Consider the following 19,358-nt stretch of genomic DNA (forward strand, 5'->3'; position numbering starts at 1 on the left):
CTTGGTGCCGCCAGCGCTTAGGCGAGCCTTCTCCTTATCATCGGATGCCGGCGGCTGGTTTTCCTTGTCTTTAGTTGTGTCCTTGTCATCACCTTGTCCTCCATCTCCACCTAATTTGGCACGCGAGCTGACTGTGCCCCGCTTATGCAGGCTACCGAAATAGTCCTCCTTTGTGTTCGCCGCCATGCGTTCTTCATGCTTGATGAGCTTACGTAGGTCTAGAAATTTCGGAATGGGAGGTGGTGGTAAGGTAAAGATCAACAAAAGGAAAAAAGAACAAACAAAAATAATATACGCAATTGCTTGGGACTCATGAAAGGAATATCTTGTGCTAGGACCTGGAAAATAGTGAAGTTCTCTTTTTCGATTTTGTGTGAGAATTTGTTAAACAAACAAAATGTTTCATGAATGACTTGAAAGATTATTATCCTTTTAGATGTAATCTAATAGGTGAACTATAAGCTATCAATATACTAAGAAATATTAGCTAAATTTTAGGAATTGCTAAAACTGAATTAGCAAAATCTTTTTAAAATATGCAATCCTAGGAAATGTATTCACTTCAAAAATCGAAATGAATAAGAAACATTAGAATGAATTTGAGAATATATAGTTATTCCAGAGAGTTTTTATCTTTAACCTACTTTACTATATAATGACAAGATTTAGTAAGTCTTTCCAATTGAAATGCATACTAAACAGGGATTAGTTTCATTTTGGGACTTAAGATCATTTTTCAAGTCTCTCTTAATCTAAATCTAAAATGTTTTTAACCTTGATCGATTCGTTGTCAAATTCTATATATAATTTTATCTTTTTAGCTATAACTCGTGGAAAGGCTTTCTAAATTCACGTGATTTCATTGTGATTTTCACAATTTCACAGAATTTTACTATTAAAAATACTTTATAAGTTTAATAAATAATGTTTTTCCTAAAAAATATTTATACATAAAATGATAAATGTGTTTTTTTTTTTTTGGTTTTAATGTGAAAATGCCGTGTGTGACCCATGTATTTTTATGATGATTTTTGAATTTTGCTCTCCCTTTTATCGAAATGTGCAACATAGAAAAATAAATGCCATTAAAGAAAACTTTGTAATTTATATTTATAATTGATATTTAATTTACTCTTTTTTTTTTTGTTTTCTTTTTTTTTTTTTAATATTTTTACAATTTCTTTTGGTTTTTTTTCTTTCTTTTTTTAATCTTTTACAATAGTAGTTTGTTTTTGTTGTTGTTTTTGAGCTTCGACTTGATGGGGAGGAGGAGGAAGGGGGGAGATTAAATGAAAATTAATAGAATTAGTCAATGAAAAATCAAAACTGGAGAAACTTTTCTACTTATGGACTAAAAAATTGGATTTGAATTTGTTGTTTTTGTTTTTATCTTTTTGGAATTGTCTGAAAAGTTTACTTGGTTTTCATCCTTGTTTCTTCTTTTGTGTTAGGGATGGAAATTGATGCTAAACTAAGATTTAAACTAAGGCTTATGTACGTATTATATTTCTCGATTTATCTGTTGTTAAATTTAAGCTAAACACAAATGTGTCCATTGGTGTGGAGGGGCGGGGGGTGAAGAACCTAAAGTCTATATCATTTTTTACATTCCACATATGTGTATATACATATATATGAGATGATATTGAGTTGATGATGGTGACTTGGGGGATGAAGATAATGATGATGATAAAGGTGCTTATCGGCGATAACGAAAGCGTCGAAAGGGCGCTCTAAGACGACGGCACGTGACACGAACCTCCTTCTTGAGAAACTGAGAGATGGCCAAAGATTTGACAGCTGCGGTTGCCGCTTCAGCGGCACAACTGCTGGCCGCCTTTCCATTATTGGGTGGTGCATACTTGGAGATGTCAAATTTACGCTTCGGCGGCGACGTTGTCTGTTGTTGCTGGTGTGGACAATCCGCCTGATGATTGCTTAAATCAAGATCTGTATCCAAGCCATCCGAAGAGACGGTGAATATATCGGAATTATCACCCAATTTTTCGCTAGGGGAAATGCAACTACCCAAACTGCCATTGAGACGCTGTTGTTGTTGTTGTTGTTGTTGGGGCTGCTGCGGTTGGTGATGATGGTGCGTGGAACTGGGTGTGGAGGTCAGACGTTGGCCATTGTGCAGGGTGAGCAATAGTTTCTTGCCCGAATCCGGTTTTGTGGGCGTTGTGGCGGCATTGGCATTTGTCGGAGTTGTTGTGGTCGACGATGAATTTAATTTTGATCTCTTTTGTTGTGGTTCCTCGTCGACATTTGGCATTTTGTGTTGCTCTTTGGGTGGAGGAGTTACTAAATCTCTGGAAGGCTCTTCAAAGGCATCTTCGTAGACATCTTCCTCTTCCTCCTCCTCTTCCTCGACATCAGCATCAGTGGCTTCAATTTCAGCTTCTTCATCTGCCTCCTCCTCCTCTTCGTCGTCGTCGTCATCTTCTTCATCCTCATCATCATCTGCATCATCGTCATCATCTCCGACATCTGGCAAACTTTCCGCCTCAATTGGTTCTACATCAGTAGCAGGTGGAGTCATTACAACAGCATCTCCCGTAGATCTTTCGACTTCGACTACTCCAGCATTTGTGGTTTCTGTAGTCTGAGATGGCGGCGCTTCCAGCGGCTCTTGCTTGACCGCAACTGCTGTACTTATTTCATTAAGACCCATTTCCTTAAAGCAAATACGTTGATCGCTGGCTGCCAGATGACGTGAGCCTCCTCCGCCATGTCTTCTTCTTTGGGCCTTCGGCCAACCCGTACGATTCGATTTTAGACTTTTACGTTTACGATAATAACTACTGTATAGACTAAATGTAGAGCTTAGCCGACGACTGCCGCCACCCACTGGAACTGCGGATGAGGAGTCTGGATCATCGTCTCCACTACCGGCACTGCCGCCCTGAAGCAAATCACACAAATCAAATTCGCTAGTAAAATTACAATCCGTAGGCGGTGGCGTCACTACCTCCTCCTGCCTTGACCCTTGGCTTTCCTCTTCACCGTCATTGATGCCACTGTCGTTGAAGTCGTATTCTTTGCCCACCAATTCCAGATATTTATCAATTTGCCAGGCCATCAGGTGAGGACTACGATATTGCATAGATGCATCCAATGCCTTCATGGCACATGGTTCCATTTCGTATTCGAGTAAACCCTTCTTGCTTGGCAATTTACGTATACCCATGCCAAAGGACAAATGATTCGATGACTGCAATGATCTGGCAGCAGCAGCAGCAGCCGAAGATCTCGGAGGTCGTCGTCTTGCTGAATTGGTGGTGGCTACGGAGGCGGAACTAAACTGTAGACGTCGGGAATAACAATTATTATTTGGCCTCTGTTGCCTGGCAAGTGGTGGAGCTGTTGCTGGTGCTGGAGCTGGCGGGGAATGATCATATTTGTTTTGTCCACGTCTCATACGTTTGACCGTCTCACTAATTTCGGTTGCAAAACGCAACTCTTCAATGGGTGTGGCTGCCTGAGAGCGAGTAGTACGCGGACTGGAGGCCACCACGACATCTACTATATCGGGTTCCTTTTTAACGGATACTGATCCACGTGGAGGAGGAGTCTTCATTTTAATTGGAGGCGGTGGCGGATCTTCCGCTTCTGAATTTGTTTTACTATTCTGAGAATCCTGTCGTTGGCGTATAATACAACTGACCAGAGCCAAAGTGGAGGCATGTTCTCTTGGAGATTTACGTGGCGGCAGTTCGGTTAAACGTGCCAATTGCTTATTACGGCAAGTATTGACACTCTTTTGACTATTACTGCAACTGGAACTGGATGAGCTGCGTACCCGATTCACTCGGCTGATGGCCCCCAGGGGACCCAGTGAGCCGAATTCACGTTCCAAGAGCTCCGGAGTGCTGGCCTTGCTATCACATTGCTGTTGTTGCTGTTGCTGCATTTGCTCCTGCTGATATCTTTGCAGTAAATGCAACTTTTTGTGCTTGTACAGAGATGAGGAGGACGAGGAGGAAGTGATGCTCGCATTGATGGTGGAGGAGGTTGGCAGTTCATCTAAATGTTCCTTTTTCACTATTGCCTCGACATCATCTTTTTTCATTTTGAGCGTTTCCTTTCTCTGATCTCCTATATCCTCCTCCTGTGGCTCGTCCACAATTTCTTCCTCGGCTTCCGCGTCGGCTTCTGGAGGACATAGACGGCACTTATGCTTGCCCAATTGTGTTGTCTTTATCATGGGTATGGGTCCCATTTCATAGGGCAATTTACGATATCGTGTGGATCCGTAATATGTATAATATTCCTCTTCTCCCCTATCCTGACGATTGAAGACTCTGTGCCACAGCTCCCCCGTGGGTAGGGATTCGAAAGTATAACGCATTTTGGTAAGTCTCTCGCTTTTGGAGCAATCAAATATTTGATCTTGATTGATCGTATTGTTGGGATTCAATGATGATTTGTTAGCTAAACTATTACGATTAATGGTTAAACGAGATTGACGCCGGGCAGCAGCTTTAGTTTGTTTAGTTTGTCGTCCTCGGCGACGGCGATTGGCAACATAATCCTCGTCACTGCCTGATGAGGGACAACAACTGGACTCCTCATCCTCCTGCTCTTCCACATCGTCATCCTCCTCCTCGTCAAGAGCGGCTTCTTCCTCATTGTTATTATCGGTATCCGCCGCAGCCGCCGCCGCCTGCCTTTGTTCTTCAGCCTTTCGCTTCTTATTCACTTCCCTTTTGTTCTTAGTCTTAGTTGGAGTTTGTATACTACTATTATTATCCCCCATCCTATCCTCCAGTTTGGTTTTTCTAGTATTCGTTTGACGCAATTGCAATTGATTGCTAGTGGTGGCTGCTGTCACTATGGCAGTGGCCATGCGACTGCTTTTTCTAGTGGCCACCACCAGTAAATCTTCTTGCTGTTGTTGGTCTTGCTTTAGTTCCACTTCTGGCTGGATGGGGGCTTTTGGAAAGCGCTGATGTTGCTGTTGCTGATTACCCAATTTTCTTCTTCTAGCCACCAATTGGGCCCGTCCTCCTGCTGACGCTGCAGCTGCTGTTGGTATTACTGCTCCTGCTCCGGCTCCACCACTTGCGATCTCAGCCTCGCTTGTGCTGGTGGTATCCAAACTTGCCGATGATATGCTATGTCTACCTCGTATATCCGATGTAGTCTGCCGATCTATATCCGTGGCAAGTTCACTGGAACTTTTTCTTCTTGTGGTTGCCGATGCTACTGCTGCAGTTGTCCGGGGGAACATGAAATTTTCCGCCTCACCATTGAGCCGTTGCAACTCGGATTGGCGAACCTTTTGGAATTTCACTATTAGAGATGGTGAATCCACATTTTGATTATTAGCCGCTCGTCCCCGTCTCAAGGGTGTCGTATTGCTGCAATCATCTCTGGGTATCGTTTCAACCACTTTGTATAGAGATGAAGGAGGCAACATGGCTCGTATGGGTGGCGATAGGCCTGAGTTTTGTACTACTACTTTAGAGCGTCGACTGGGCGTAGTTGTGGCTGTGGCCGCTGCTGCTGCTCCTCCATTGAGGCTGCTGGCCACCAAGGCAGGTGAGTTGATTTGTTTTGTTGCTGGCGGTGAGGCAAACTTTTCCGAGGAATGTTTACCCTTTGTTATCCTTTTCGATTTCTCTCTTAATGCTGGCGAGGATTTGCTGCCACTGCTGCTATTTAGTTGCTCTTCCATTTCATTTAAATCGTTTAATTCTAATAAAAATTCCTTAACATTCGCCGAGGTTTGTATAAGACTATCCAAGGCAAGGAAGTTCTCTGGATTCTTGGCAAACAATTCGTGATCCTTGCTCTGTAAATGTAAGCTCAATGTATCGTATTCCAATTTACAAATCTCACAGACTCCACACTGTTTATCGCTTGATTCCTTTTCCTTTATAATATTCTCCTCCTGCGGCTTCTTTTTTGTAATTTCTGCACCAGCACCGGCAGCTTTGTTATTTTGTTGTTGTTGCTGATCTTCTGTTGACTTGCGTGTGGTCATGCCGCTTTGAAGTGATTTCGATCTACGGCGTTTCTCCTGCAAACGAAAGGCTCCGTCGTCACTATCCAATTGCAATTTGGGCCAATCTTCGGGTTGTTTTATCAAATGATAATATGGCCTATAGTTACGTTTAATTGATTCAATTTTAACAAATTGCCCCTTAAGATGTATTGACCCAGCGGCTGCTGTTCCTGTTCCCGATCCTCCAGCTGCTCCCTCTAAATAGGCCTTTAATTCAGTTTGTATGCGTTTAAAGAAACGCTGGGCATAATCCGTTTGCCAAACAATATATGAACGTGTTACCGGCGAAGCAGATGATGCTACACCTGCTCCTCCTGTTCCCGCTGATGCTAATCCTCCTCCAACCGATGTTTGTCTTCTAACGCGACTTAAAATCGCATCAGCCCGTGATTGACGAGTCTTTCGTACCTCATCTTGTTGTAGTTGTTGTTGTTGATGATGAAGAGGCGATTGATTTGGCGTCAAGGGAGTGTGTGGCTGTGGCGTCTGACCCTGTTGTTGTTGTGCCTGCTGAAGTTGCGGCTTATCAGTTATAAAGTGGGTTATACTATCACTTAAAAAGAATTCCAATTGTCCCCCCAAAGATTTGATATCCTGTTCTACGCGTTTCGCTAACTGATGATCACAAATATCCAAATAGAATTTAAAATGGCAAAGTGGACGTTTGCTTTTGATGACTTTTACTTTGGGACGCAGATCAGTTGTTGTTGTTGGAGTAGTTGTTGCTGTTTCTGCTGTTGTTGTTGCTGTTGCTGGTTTGCTGCTAGCGCTGGGCTTGTCCGACTGTCGCGGTTGCATACCTTTAATAGCAAATTAGCTACAAGGTGAATACCACACAACACGATAGTTAAAAACCAAAAAGAGAGGAAAAAAGAGGGAGAGAAAAAGGGAAAATTGTATTTATTTATTTTTCTGTAGAATACTTATTTTATAAATATATTTCAATTTATACCGCAATTTTGGTTCTTCGAAGAAAAAAAAACAAGATGCTTTATATCCTTTTTACATGTGTGTATGCCAGTGTGTATGTTATTTGGTTATGCAATTCCGATTTGGCCTTTATATATTCTTGCTTTTACAATTTTGCAGCATTCTGTATGTATCACAAGTATTTAGTTTGAGTTAAGTTTTGTTTTATATCAAAACTAACAAAATTTATTGGGTTTGAGGTTGCAGCTGCTGCAGGCAGCGAATTGCAACCCAAGCGGGCGGCAGCTGCACGAAACGTTGCCGGACTGATCATCAGCTAGAGATGAGCGATAACAGTAACAAGTCACAGTCACATTGTAACAAAAAGAAAATAAAATTTACCTAGACCGAATATAATTCCTATACCTATGTTTAGTAGTATTAACAAAAAATGTCAAAGAAAACTTAACTCCAATTTCTTTTATTCCTAAAGTTTTTAACGAAGTAAGCTTTGATAAAATTTCATTTCTCAAATTTAAAAACTATCGCCTTATTACTCATCCTTGATAAAAAAAAAATGTGTTGCCAGATGGTTTAAACCGCATTTAGGAACTGTTTTTTTCCGCCCGATTCCCTTACCAAAACCTGTTTTATTTATACACTTTTTGTTGTTAATTTTTCAACAGAAAAAAAGAACACATGTAATGCATATGTATAGACATTTAAAAACGTTAACCAATGTACATACACACATACATACATAGGTATAAATGGTAGCAAGGTCTATTAGTTCACAAATTGTTATCGATTACTACTTTTACATACATGTACCGTCATAGATAAAGAAGACGTTTTTAGTAGTTTCAAGATAGAACATAGCATGAAAGATATAAAAAAAAATTGTTTTTTCTACACCAGTTCCACCCCCTACAAACACTGCGTGCCCACCCGACCAACTCACACCATAAGGGCAACGGTTTTTAGCACGAAACCAGCACATTTTGTTGGATTTCTTTATTTGCTCTTTCGTTTGTTGTTGTCGTCGTCGCCGTCGTCGTTGCCTTTGCCGTCGTCATCGTCTTTATTGCCTCCGTCTGTTCTTTATGTGGTCGCCGCCGTCAATTCGGACTGACTCCACACGTACAAAATGCATTTACAGTTGCTATGCAATAATATAGAATCTTATTCATGCATTAAAAAAAACCAAAATATCGAATAAGAAAAACCTGCATAAAAACAATGCGAATTACAAAGCCAAAGCAAAGAAGGCGATGACATTTTATTCGACAAGGTGGCAACTTTGTATAGCAAAAAAAATAACAAAAACAAAAAACTTGAGTAATAAGGTCGTCGTCGTTGTTGTCGTTTTATCTGAACTGAATAAAATTTAGCAACAGTTCTTTTTACATTTATTTATTCTCAAAGCCGTGTTGGCAGTTACACAAAAAATAAAACAAAAAAGAAGAGCAAACAGAAAAAATCTGGAATTCACAGCAGCAAACAGCAATAACAACAACAAAATATACGAAAGAAAGAAGAAAAAGAGCACATAAAGCAATACAGAAAAAACAACACTACAAATTGAACGGCAAAAAAAACACTCACACATACACGCGCGTAATGTTGGAGAAAGAGTGGCAGCAGTAGAAATATAGGGGAGAAGGGGGAGCAAATGTATATAGAAATTTATGTAAAGTCACAGATGAAACGAAAACCGAAGCGACTTCAGCCAACAGCAGAGGCTATGGCAACATATGTACATATATATATGCACATACTAACAATATAAAATTGTTTGTATGTATTTACATTTTGTACGTGGAGGCCGAAAGACACACACACACATGCTCACACACGCAGACTCACACACAGATACAAGCCACCACTGAAGCCCAGGGCAACAACAACAGCAACTAAATACGAAACATTCGTTGCTTTTGCTCTAAAACCGCCTGCAATCGGTTGGTCGGTCGTTCGCCGCCTGTACATAGCACACACATATACAGTGATGTTCATAAATATAAGTACAGCACGTTATTTAACAGAGAGAAAAGATTGTCACGCATAGATACGCTAACACGTCTGTCCATTTTGTTATTTATCAACAATTTAATGAGGTATCAATGTACAGAAATGTCACAATCTGGTCAATGTTCCCATTTCCCAAGCACTTTTTTTATACCCTTGTTATAAGTGAAATTCACTCAGTGAATCGTGACTAATGAATAACTAATTCATGAAAATTTGGAATTTTCAATTGGGACAGAGCGTTTTTTTTACTTAGTCACAGCTGTTTTTAGTTATAGACTAGGGATAGCAAGCAACACAAACTTTAGTTGATTTTATATTTTGGATTTTATAAATATTTGTACCGATTTATGTGTCAAGATTTACTAAAGCTTTGAGATTTCAGTGTTGACAAGTGGAAATATCGGTTAAAGTAAGGTTTAGTGTTGGTAAAATGACATTTTTTTGGCCGAATATTGTTTACTAAACTATATTTTAGCCATATTTAACTCAACATTATTTTCGTTTGTAGAGTATACTTAGAAGAGTCCGCGTATTTCCCTATATTGTTAATAATACGAAAACTATGCAATAAATCACCAAGGCGAAGTGGGGCTCGAGGAATTTTTCCCTTTCGTTTGATATTTTTATATGTGTAGTAAAACTTTCCTCCTGTATATAGAATTATGTTTGCCACTGTACGCGTATGTGTGTGTGTTTGTGTTACACTCCGCGAGCCGCATGTATCTTTGCCTACCTTGGTCTCTTCTTTCTTCTGCTTCTTCACTTCACTTTGCTGTGCGCTTCTCACTCCACCAACCCCCGCCGCACAAACATACTTTTTGGGCTCTTTTGCCTGTTTTTCTGCTGGCTCTGCGCGCTGTTTCTGTTTCTCCTCTGTCCTCTCTGTCCGGTGGCCTGTGTGTGCGAGGTTTATTCACAATTTCCGAGTAATACTCGTTTTTTTTTCTGTATTTTTTCCCCCATGTTTCTTTTTCATTTCAATGCAGTGTACAAATACAAAAAAAAAAGATGGTGACGAATCGCACGAAACCGAAACTAAACATTATTTTCGATGCATAATATAGCAACTAACTTAAAAACATACTCACACATACACACATCTGTATACAATCACACACTGGCACATGCAAACAATGGCGGGAATTTTGAATATTCCATTCAGAAGGGGAGGGGGGGCGGTCTTACCTTTTAGAAATTCACGTAGTTGCTCGGCTGATATATTTCGATAGCCCAATTCATTTAAATGTTGGAGTATGGCCCGTGCATCTAAAGGCAAATGTGACATTTTCTAATTTTTCCACATTTACTCGTTGTTTGCGATTGTTTTATTTTGTTTCACCCTCCTTTGTTTACACACACACATACAGCAACAACAAAAGTTGTGTTGTTTTTTTTTTCTCCTGCTAATTCTCTTTTACTTTTGGTTTTCTTGGCGCTTTTGTTGTTGGCCCTGTTATTTCTTCTTCACTTCACTTTGTGCTCGTGTTTCTTCCGATTGCTTTTTTGATTTCTTATTCGTTGTCGTGCCGACACAACTGAAAAATTTTCACTTTACTTTTCCTATTAGTTTGTTTTATTTTAATTTGTATATGTTATTTGTTTCCCAAGTTTTTAATTAGTTTACTTTTTAAATTAAATTAGTTGTAAGGCTCTCACGAAATATTTCTTAACTTTATGTAGGTAGTAGGCAGAGAGGGAAAAACGATGAGAGAGCCAACAGTGATATATAGGAGAAGGAAAAGAGGAGAGTGAGCGTCTCTTTTTTTGTATGTTGCCTTTTCATTCGTCGTTGTATACGCCTTTGTTATTTTTGTGCAATTTCTCTAATTTCTATGTATCTGGCATTGCATTTGTCGTTGTGCATGCTTAGTCTATATATGTAATTTCTGTTTAAAATTGCTTTCACATATTTTTTCAATGATTTTATAACGAATTTACATCCAATTGTAATTGAAAATGCTTACGACTGCGGCACACACACGCTCGACCGAATTAACTTTTCGATAACATTTGAGCCAACTCGATAGGCATAGGCTAGTGATGGGCAATTGCAAATTTATACGGTCACAGTTCTAGTCACAGTTTAGCATTATTCCATAATATTATGAATCAATTGTATTATACACTGGTCGGCATATATATTTTGACATAGCGTTGCCTTAGTTAATTTTTTTTCCAGCAGAAAGAACTGACAAAACATAATAAACAAAATATTTCGCCAATTTACAGTTTTTAGTGTGCACTTTATTTTGGCATTCATTTTCGCTTCGTTAAATGCAACGGTACTTGAAATGTGAAATGTAAATGATTATGTATTATTTATTTTTTGGCGACTATGAGATTTTTTTAAGGTGATGCAGGAAAAACTATTGCCAAATTATTCGAATTATTTGTTTATGTTTATTTTTCTAATGCATCGATAAATATTCACCACTCCCACACCGCTTTAGTTGGGAACAGTGGTGATTTCGTTTTCGTGGTATCTTTCTTCTTCTTTTGTTGTATCTTTATCTTTCATTTCCACTTTGTTCTCGTTCTGCGCCTGCGTCTGTGCTTGGTCGCATAAATAAAAGAAAGAAAAAGAGAATTCTGTGATTTAAAATTTGTATTTTACATTTTACCACCGGGCTAAACATGTCGAATAAAGCATATCTAGTGTGTTTCCTGGTGATAGGTGAGAAATTGCAATCAAATCTAAATAAAGATACTTTTGTATCTATTTATTTCTTTTGATATCTATCTTGAGTTTTTTTTCTTTTTTTTTTGTTGCAGCTTCCACTTGTCTGATTTCGACAGCTCATGGATCGCGCAACTCACGTCGCGGTTATCAGCGTAATCCACCAACAACAGAGCCCCCCACCACTCCACCACCCCCGCAGACGCCGAAGGAGTTTTTGGATAGTAAGGCTGGTATATCCACATTTGGCATTATATTAATTATCTTCACGATAATTGTGCTCTGCTTGATATTCTATTATGGCATCATTTGCTATCCTCTGCTCTGTCGAGATGAGAAAAAGTATCGATTTATGGATGTATCCTCGACCATAACGGCGGCCACCTCGCGATCCATACAATCCATAGAGAATTATCCTGTCGACCAGAAGCATCATCATCACCATCATCATCAACTTGCCTGATTACAGGTCTTCAGAAGCGAAAAAAGACTTAACAACAACAAAACAAAAAAACAATTCAAAAAAATGCATAAATAATTAGTGTAACTAGTGTTTAAACACGGTGGAAAGTGCATTCTTTAACAATCATTGTACATTAGAATCATTTTTCCTTGAACAAGCGCAACAAGTTGGCTTCCACCCCCCTCTCTCGCTCACTCTCCCTATCGGGCCCTTCGTTTTTTATGGTTTTCTTTGTCCGTTTTTTTTGCTGCAGGTAGAAAATGTTTGCTGCTGCCAACACCACCAACATTATCATCATCATCATGAAGACAAAGCCAAAATGTATGGCAATTGAGTCACGTTTCTTTTGAAACCTTTATATACAGTATATATGACCATATACAAGACGAGTATATGTATATGTGTTTGTGGTGTGTGTGTGTGATTTAAAATTTGAACCTTAATTTGCATTTAAAAAGCAATCTCGGTTTGTTTTTTTTTTGCCCCATTTTTGCTCACAGGTTGTACTTAAATTACTTTTGAAACCAAGTACTTATGTTTATATTTAGTTTTTATATAATTAATTTACTATTTAAGTGCCGATCTGCCGCCACTAATTATTAAAGAATTTATAAAATTTTGCATTTAGAGTACATAATATTATACAAAATGTATGTATTGAAAACAAAGCAAATAACAAAAGCAACAAAACAAATGTGTCAAACGAACGTTTTTAGACGTTCTTCTAGTTTAAGTTACCTTTTTATACAAATTTTTGAACCTTTTTAATGCAAATTTTTACAAAAAAAAGAAAAATTAAATAAAACAAAAATTTTGTTTCTTTTACGGTAGTTTATTGACTTGTTAAAATTAAATAATATTTAGAAGAAGAGGACAGAATTCGAGAGTTTCAGGAGGGAAGCACCATATACATAAATTATTATTTTAAATCGATATAAAGCCAATGTAAAGCAAAGTCACTAAGTTTTTATCGTGTGTATGAAGTTTTTTTTTAGTTCTCAAAGATTTTGTTCCAAGAAATAATTTTCCATTACCTTTTTTTAAGGTTAAATTAGACATGAAATATTCCTAGTTCTTTATTATTTGATTAATAGTATTTTGAAGTAGGAGTTAAATTTGATTTCTTTATATAAAGATATAAGAGCATTCGATTAATTGTTTCTCTTCGATGCGAAAGATACTTCGATAAAGAATTCATAGTCAAAATTTTAGGGCAGTTTTAAATTTGGTGGATCAGAAAAGCCAATCGATATCTAGAAGATGTCTTATTTACATAAGCTTGGTACTCAATTCAAAAGGGATAACTTCTTTACACTGATATAACTCTTATCTGTAAATAAGTCACCATGATCAAACACTTCAGCTTCAAAAAAATGTAACCCAAATTCCTAGAAAACTTCAGTAGAGTTTTTCAAAAGTATTGCAATTAATATTCGATTAAACATCTACAATATATCTTATAAAACATGTTTATCCAACGATTAATCAATTAATTGATTTGAACGTTTAAAAATTTAATCTGAGTTAAAGAATTCGTATCTCTTTCTATTCGTATCTCTTAAATGGATGATTCATCATTTTGTTCATTCACAGAAGTCTTTTAGATTTCAAAGCCAATTTTCATTCGAATTCGTAAATAGTATTCTATTTCTAAATAGTTTTTTCCTCATTCAATGAATGGAATACCAGAAGTTCTTAGTAAATCTCATAACGATTGAATGACCAATTCGGCTCGCAAAACGTTTCACACTTTCAAGTTACATTTCAAATTAGTTATAGTTGTTAATTTTTTTGTTATACAGTTTATGTTAATTTATTTCCATTTCTTGTACACAATTCTCATGTTCGCTGGTTTCTCGTTTATTACATACATCTAAATTGAGGTTGATTAGAAAAAAAGCTAAATGTGTTTTAGATACTCTGGCTGACTTATGATATATTAGATATATGTATAAAAATGTTTAAGTTTCTCATTTGTGTGTGTTTTTAGTTGGAAAGTTGAGCAGTCTTGATTGAAGGATTCTGTTAAATGTTTACAGTTCATCCTTGCCATTATCATCTAGATCGATGTCGCTCAAATCAATATCTTCCTCGGCGGGCAATTCACCATCCTTGCCATCCCAGGGATCGACACTGACAATGGCGGGCTTCTTGGCTCCACGTACTGGGGCTGTATGACCACGTCCAAAGGAGATGTCGCGTAGGAACTCATTGATGCCATCCTTGGAAAAGGAGCCCTTGAGGACAGAGAATTTCATTTTCTTAAAGTTAACCACAGCCATGGCAGGATAACCGAATCCTCCCACTTCCAATGATTCCTCAAGAGCCAGCTGTTGAGCACCCTCAGTCCAGCCCCAGCCCCATTGTTTCTGCTTATACTTCTCGCCCAGAGTACGCAAAGTGTCCAGGAATTTGTTGCGGCACTTGGCATCACAGTCGAGGATATGCGGCAATACAGAAACTACACACAATGGTTTGCCCTCGCAGGCTGTATCGAATGTGGATTCATTAATGATCTCGATTAGCTCTGGGGCTGGGACATTGGCTACGTGCTTATCACTAGCCCAGGATATAATATCAGAGGCAGTGCGACCACCATCGTATTCTTGAGCATCGCTGGCCCGTTTGGAATTGGCGGCAAAGAACTTAATTGTTGGATATCCACGCACATTATACTCGGCGGCCTTGCTTTGATGGGCTGTGGCATCGAGAGCACCTAGCTTAACCTTGCCCTTCAGCTCCTTGGCAGCCTTAGCCCATTCGGGAGCCAAATTCTTGCAGTGTCCGCACCATGGTGCAAAGAATTCGACCAGCCAAATGTCATCTGAGTTCAATACCAGTTTGTCAAAGTTATCTTCAGTCAGTTCAATGACATCATCATCACTGGATGAGCTGCCACCATTGCTGCTGCTGCCGCCGCCGCCTAAAGCTGCTTGCACCTTCTTCTTCACCTCAGCTAGAGCAGCTTCGGCAATAGCTTTAGCTGTGCGTTGGCCATTGAAATCCGTGGGCGATCGTTTATTGGCTCCGAATATTTTGATTGTGGGAAAGCCACGTACATTGAATTGGCCACCAAGCGAATTATGTTCATCTGCATTAACAGAGCCCACCTGGAAATAGAAAAAAGACCAAAAATATTAATTGAATGAAAAAGGAAAAATTATGTTTCCGATATTTAACAAAAAAGAAATTTCCGAAATTTTAAAACCCTTAAAGATTAACTTCATTACCTATAAGCTTGATAATGAAAATTATAGTAAAATTAAAGAAACTTAGTAAAGTAGTAAATATTTTTAGTTTCCCCAGAAGGTTAATTGAAAATTCACAAGTTTGAAAACAAATACCCTTAAGAAAGGAAGTGATATAATAGTATTGATGATAAGACAAATGGATGAATTTGACTATAGAAATCGGATGAAAACTGTATCTGCGAACGAGCCTGCTAACAGCCGAGAATGTGATATTACAGATAATGATTTAAAATAAAATGATTAAAATAGAAATAAGAAATTAAAGAAGAAACTACTCAGATTTCTCTTTCGGGTTTAAAACTCACCTTGACAACACCTTTCAATGCCTTGGCCAGTTTGATATATTCAGGAACCAAGCTCTGACAATGACCACACCAGGGTGCAAAGAATTCCACAATCCATACAGAATCATCGTTGGTCACTAGTTTATCAAAATTTGAGGGCGTCAATTCCACAACGCCATCGGAGGGGGAATAGAAGGCGGCTTGAGCAGCCCCCGCAATAAATGCCAACAACAATAGGCTTGCTGCTTATAACAAAGTAATTTACATGTTAATAATTGCTTTATAATGGTCAATTTCATTTAAATCTTACACAGCTGCTTCATTGTTGTTGCTAAACGAAGAATTTTCGCCGGTATAAACTCTGGCTTACGTGGCCTCTTCTACTTATCTATATTTAGGTTTACTTTAAGATTTAACTGTAAATGTTTAAGACAATGCGTATGCCGAATGTTTTATCACTTGTGTTTCATAAATAAATGCGAATCGAGAGACGTGTAGCTTATAAATTTATATGCGGCAGGGTACACGTCACAAGAAGAATTAGTGGCGGCTCGTGAAAAATCTATGGCATCTTTAATCGATTGTTTCATCCCTTGTAACGAGTGAAGCCACCATCTCTAGACAAAATTTCAGCGGTGGCACACTGAGAGAAATGGTTATGGATGACTGCCTTTGTAAAGAAATTAAGCATAAAGTAAACGAAAAGCGTATATAACATTGTGCAGGTTTATGTAAATATGTTTATTGTAGTCCTAACTAAAATCAAAACTGATTCTTAATAAAATTGGGTTTTTAAATTTCGATTCTGTGTATATTGGTGTTAAACAACACCGTATTTTACCACTGCTTTGTTGTTACAAAAACTGTCGCCAGATGGCTAGCAAGACGAGCTAACTCAGTGTCGCCACAATTAAAAAAATACGTTACTCAAAAATATGCTCCCTTTTGTTTTAAATTATTATTAATAGTTAACATTTTTTTAAGCAATTATGTAGTTAGCATTATAAATAAATAAAAGTAGACCCTATAACTTCCCACTTAAAATTAATAAATGAGTTTCTTATAAATTTTAGGACTATTTCCGTTTTGGTTAGTGTTCGTTTATTGCTTGCCCCTTTAAGTATGCTTTGTTTATTAATCTTCAACAAATGTAACCAATTCAACGAGTCCTGCCTGGGACTTTTATTTAATTTACTTGGAATATTGGTTTATATAAAGACTGTAGCTTTCTGTTCCAACTCGAATGCTTTCCCCTCATATGGTCCCCTTCCCAACCATTGAGTGTTGCGTGTGTGTGGTGGCGCATTTCAGATAAAATATGTGGTCAATTTTACTTAATAGCGACTTAGTAGTAGTGTTGCCAAGATTTATGTGACGTTAATATTGGCCATAGTCGAAGAAATTATTTTTTGCTCCTTGTGATTTCTCGTTTTTGGGGTTCTTTGTTTTGTCCTAGGGAAAGATAAGTGGGTTGGGGTGGTTAAAACGAAATGAACTTTGTTTCGGTGTTATTTTTATGATTATTGAATTTTAATGCATATCGAATGGAATATTGTATATAAAGATTCAATGACACAAAAAGTCACAACCCTTTTAGCATAAAAAAAAAAGAAAGAAAATCGAATGAAACAAACATTTGCCCAACGGAGCGATATTTTTATTGATACAGCAAGAAGATTGAAGGGGGAATGTCATGGCCCCATATTAACCCCTTGCCCATGGGTATTCAGTTATGTCAAAACACCTTTTCGCCACGGATATGCGCCTGTCACTTGCCAGGCAGTCGGCGGTTGAGTACGCATACAATAACCAATGGTAGGCAGTGTTCCGGGGGGTGTTCCATATTTTTATCGTCAAATACCATTTTGCAACGTGTCATATTTACTTTACGGATTTTGGCCCATTATTCACTTGACAACAGGCAGCAGTTGCTTTTTCTTTTTGCGAGTTCTTCAGTTGGAGTGCCTTTTGCGGCTTAGTTTAAAGTTGATTTCCCTTCTTTCCATCTCGTTACCATCGATGTTTTGCTTTTTTTTTTTCTTCCTTCATTGCTGTTTGCCTTATCTATTTTTCTTTCTATATCATTGAACTGTTTTTTATGGGATTTCGTGGATGAGTGTAGGGTTTGCCACTGTCTATGGGGTTGTCCGTCTGGGGGATTTGGTGTGAGTGTCGAAAAGTGTTTCGATTTCTGGTTGATTTGCAGACATTGACATTGACTTCTTATCCATATGTGTGTGTGTGTGTGTGCGAGTGTGTGTGGGAGGGGGAAGCCATGTACATATGTTGATGGTTGCTCAATGATGACTATGATGATGATATGTGTGGGTTATTATTGTCAAATTTTATGGGGATTTTCATGTGTGACTGCATTTTACCATTCAATACGAGGGTATCAATTCATGTATGTATGCAAAAGATAAGAAGATCATAAAAATGGTTTGGGTCTAAGGCGTTTGAAATGGTAAGCACAATTTTCGATATTCTTTTGAATAGGTTAGAAATTTTAAGCCTATTTTGATCAAGTCTCAATGCAAATCAAACTACCGGATTTTAAAAATCAAAAACGTATTGTTTTTATGATTTTTGATGGCGTTTAAAACTTACAAAGATTAAGAATTATTGGGTTATTCGTTTTTACCAAAATTTAAATCTGAGTTAAAAATAAAAAGCGGCAGCTTAAGTCTGAGGTTATTACAAAATTTTGTCACGTCCTTGAGACATTTTCAAAAATTTATTTTATACCCTTTTAGAACTAGGAAGTCGGAAGAAATCTATTTTGATTTGTATGTACAATAGCATTAGGACTGGATAGTGACTGCATAGTGCTATTATTGTTGCCGACTTATTTTGACCTAACTATGATAAGTGAATATATTTTGAAATACTCAAGATATGGAGTCCTTTCTTTTTACAAATATATTAATAGATTGATTAGTTGAATAAAATCATTTTTATTGCGGCTGAAGAGCTTCATTGAGGGTGACTTCTGACACTTTTAATGCGATATATGTATGTATACATATATGTAAATGGTATTTTTCAAAACCATGTTTTCCGTATCTATACCAACATTTATTTTTTGAAAATTTAGAAACGAATTGCTTTGCGTGTTTCCCTTTAGATGTACTAGTAGTAGTAGTAGTAGCTTCTACCAAATAGCATAACTTACATTTCGTTTTTTTTTGTTTACATTTGGTAAATTTTTAAAAATGATAGATTTTTTGGAATCGAACATATATATCAACGACAAAATTTTCATAAACCACCAACAAAAGGGTAAAGCAGATTTCCACTAAAATATTAAGTAAAGGAAATGGTAAGCTGAATCTATGAATAAATAAATAATATACATATATATATTATTGTTTCTAGTTGTTTGGTTGGTCCTTAATTTTTTTATTTTCAACAACATTTCCCTTATTGAAATGGGCTGACAATCGGACTATATAAATATGGACTATATAACAAAATATGTATGTAGGTATGGAGGGTATCAGAACGATTTGTAGCGATTTTAGTTGATTTGAGCTTATTTATATTTATTTGCCTAGCTTAAGAACTAGAAGCTATAGCTAGTAGAAGATCACAATTATAAATAAATAAACATATTTATTTGCCATCCTTATTATTTAGCAAACGCAGAAAGTAAAAGTTATCCACCACAAAAAATATAATATAAATATACATAATAATTCTCTAGGAGTATTTTATAATAGATTAATAGACACAT

General features: G+C 37.6%; 3 protein-coding genes across 4 annotated transcripts; 1 reads left to right on the plus strand and 2 right to left on the minus strand.

The window, feature by feature from the left end:
* Positions 1-44: 44 nt before the first annotated feature.
* LOC26529869 (protein chiffon) lies at positions 45-10,194 on the minus strand. 2 transcript variants are annotated; one of them, XM_023176779.2, is made up of 3 exons: positions 10,136-10,194; positions 1,760-6,827; positions 45-218 (listed from the first exon to the last, which is right to left on the minus strand). In XM_023176779.2, the coding sequence occupies exons 2-3, from the start codon at positions 6,806-6,808 to the stop codon at positions 111-113; spliced, it is 5,157 nt and encodes a 1,718-aa protein (XP_023032547.1). In that variant the 5' UTR covers positions 6,809-6,827; positions 10,136-10,194; the 3' UTR covers positions 45-110. The 2 variants fall into 2 exon arrangements, with proteins under 2 accessions (XP_023032547.1, XP_046866544.1); XM_047010588.1 differs by lacking the exon at positions 10,136-10,194 and adding an exon at positions 6,963-7,235.
* Positions 10,195-11,454: 1,260 nt separating this feature from the next.
* Positions 11,455-12,920, plus strand: LOC6643812. The gene is made up of 2 exons (XM_002066828.4): positions 11,455-11,624; positions 11,723-12,920. Exons 1-2 carry the CDS (start codon positions 11,585-11,587, stop codon positions 12,088-12,090), a joined length of 408 nt encoding a protein of 135 aa, XP_002066864.1. The 5' UTR covers positions 11,455-11,584; the 3' UTR covers positions 12,091-12,920.
* A 956-nt stretch (positions 12,921-13,876) lies between these two features.
* LOC6643813 (protein disulfide-isomerase A6 homolog) lies at positions 13,877-16,170 on the minus strand. The gene is made up of 3 exons (XM_002066829.3): positions 15,936-16,170; positions 15,647-15,867; positions 13,877-15,200 (listed from the first exon to the last, which is right to left on the minus strand). The coding sequence occupies exons 1-3, from the start codon at positions 15,946-15,948 to the stop codon at positions 14,124-14,126; spliced, it is 1,311 nt and encodes a 436-aa protein (XP_002066865.1). The 5' UTR covers positions 15,949-16,170; the 3' UTR covers positions 13,877-14,123.
* Between the last annotated feature and the right edge of the window lie 3,188 nt (positions 16,171-19,358).

This window comes from Drosophila willistoni, assembly GCF_018902025.1.
Source record: "Drosophila willistoni isolate 14030-0811.24 chromosome 2R unlocalized genomic scaffold, UCI_dwil_1.1 Seg167, whole genome shotgun sequence".
Taxonomy (NCBI): Eukaryota; Metazoa; Arthropoda; class Insecta; order Diptera; family Drosophilidae; genus Drosophila; species Drosophila willistoni.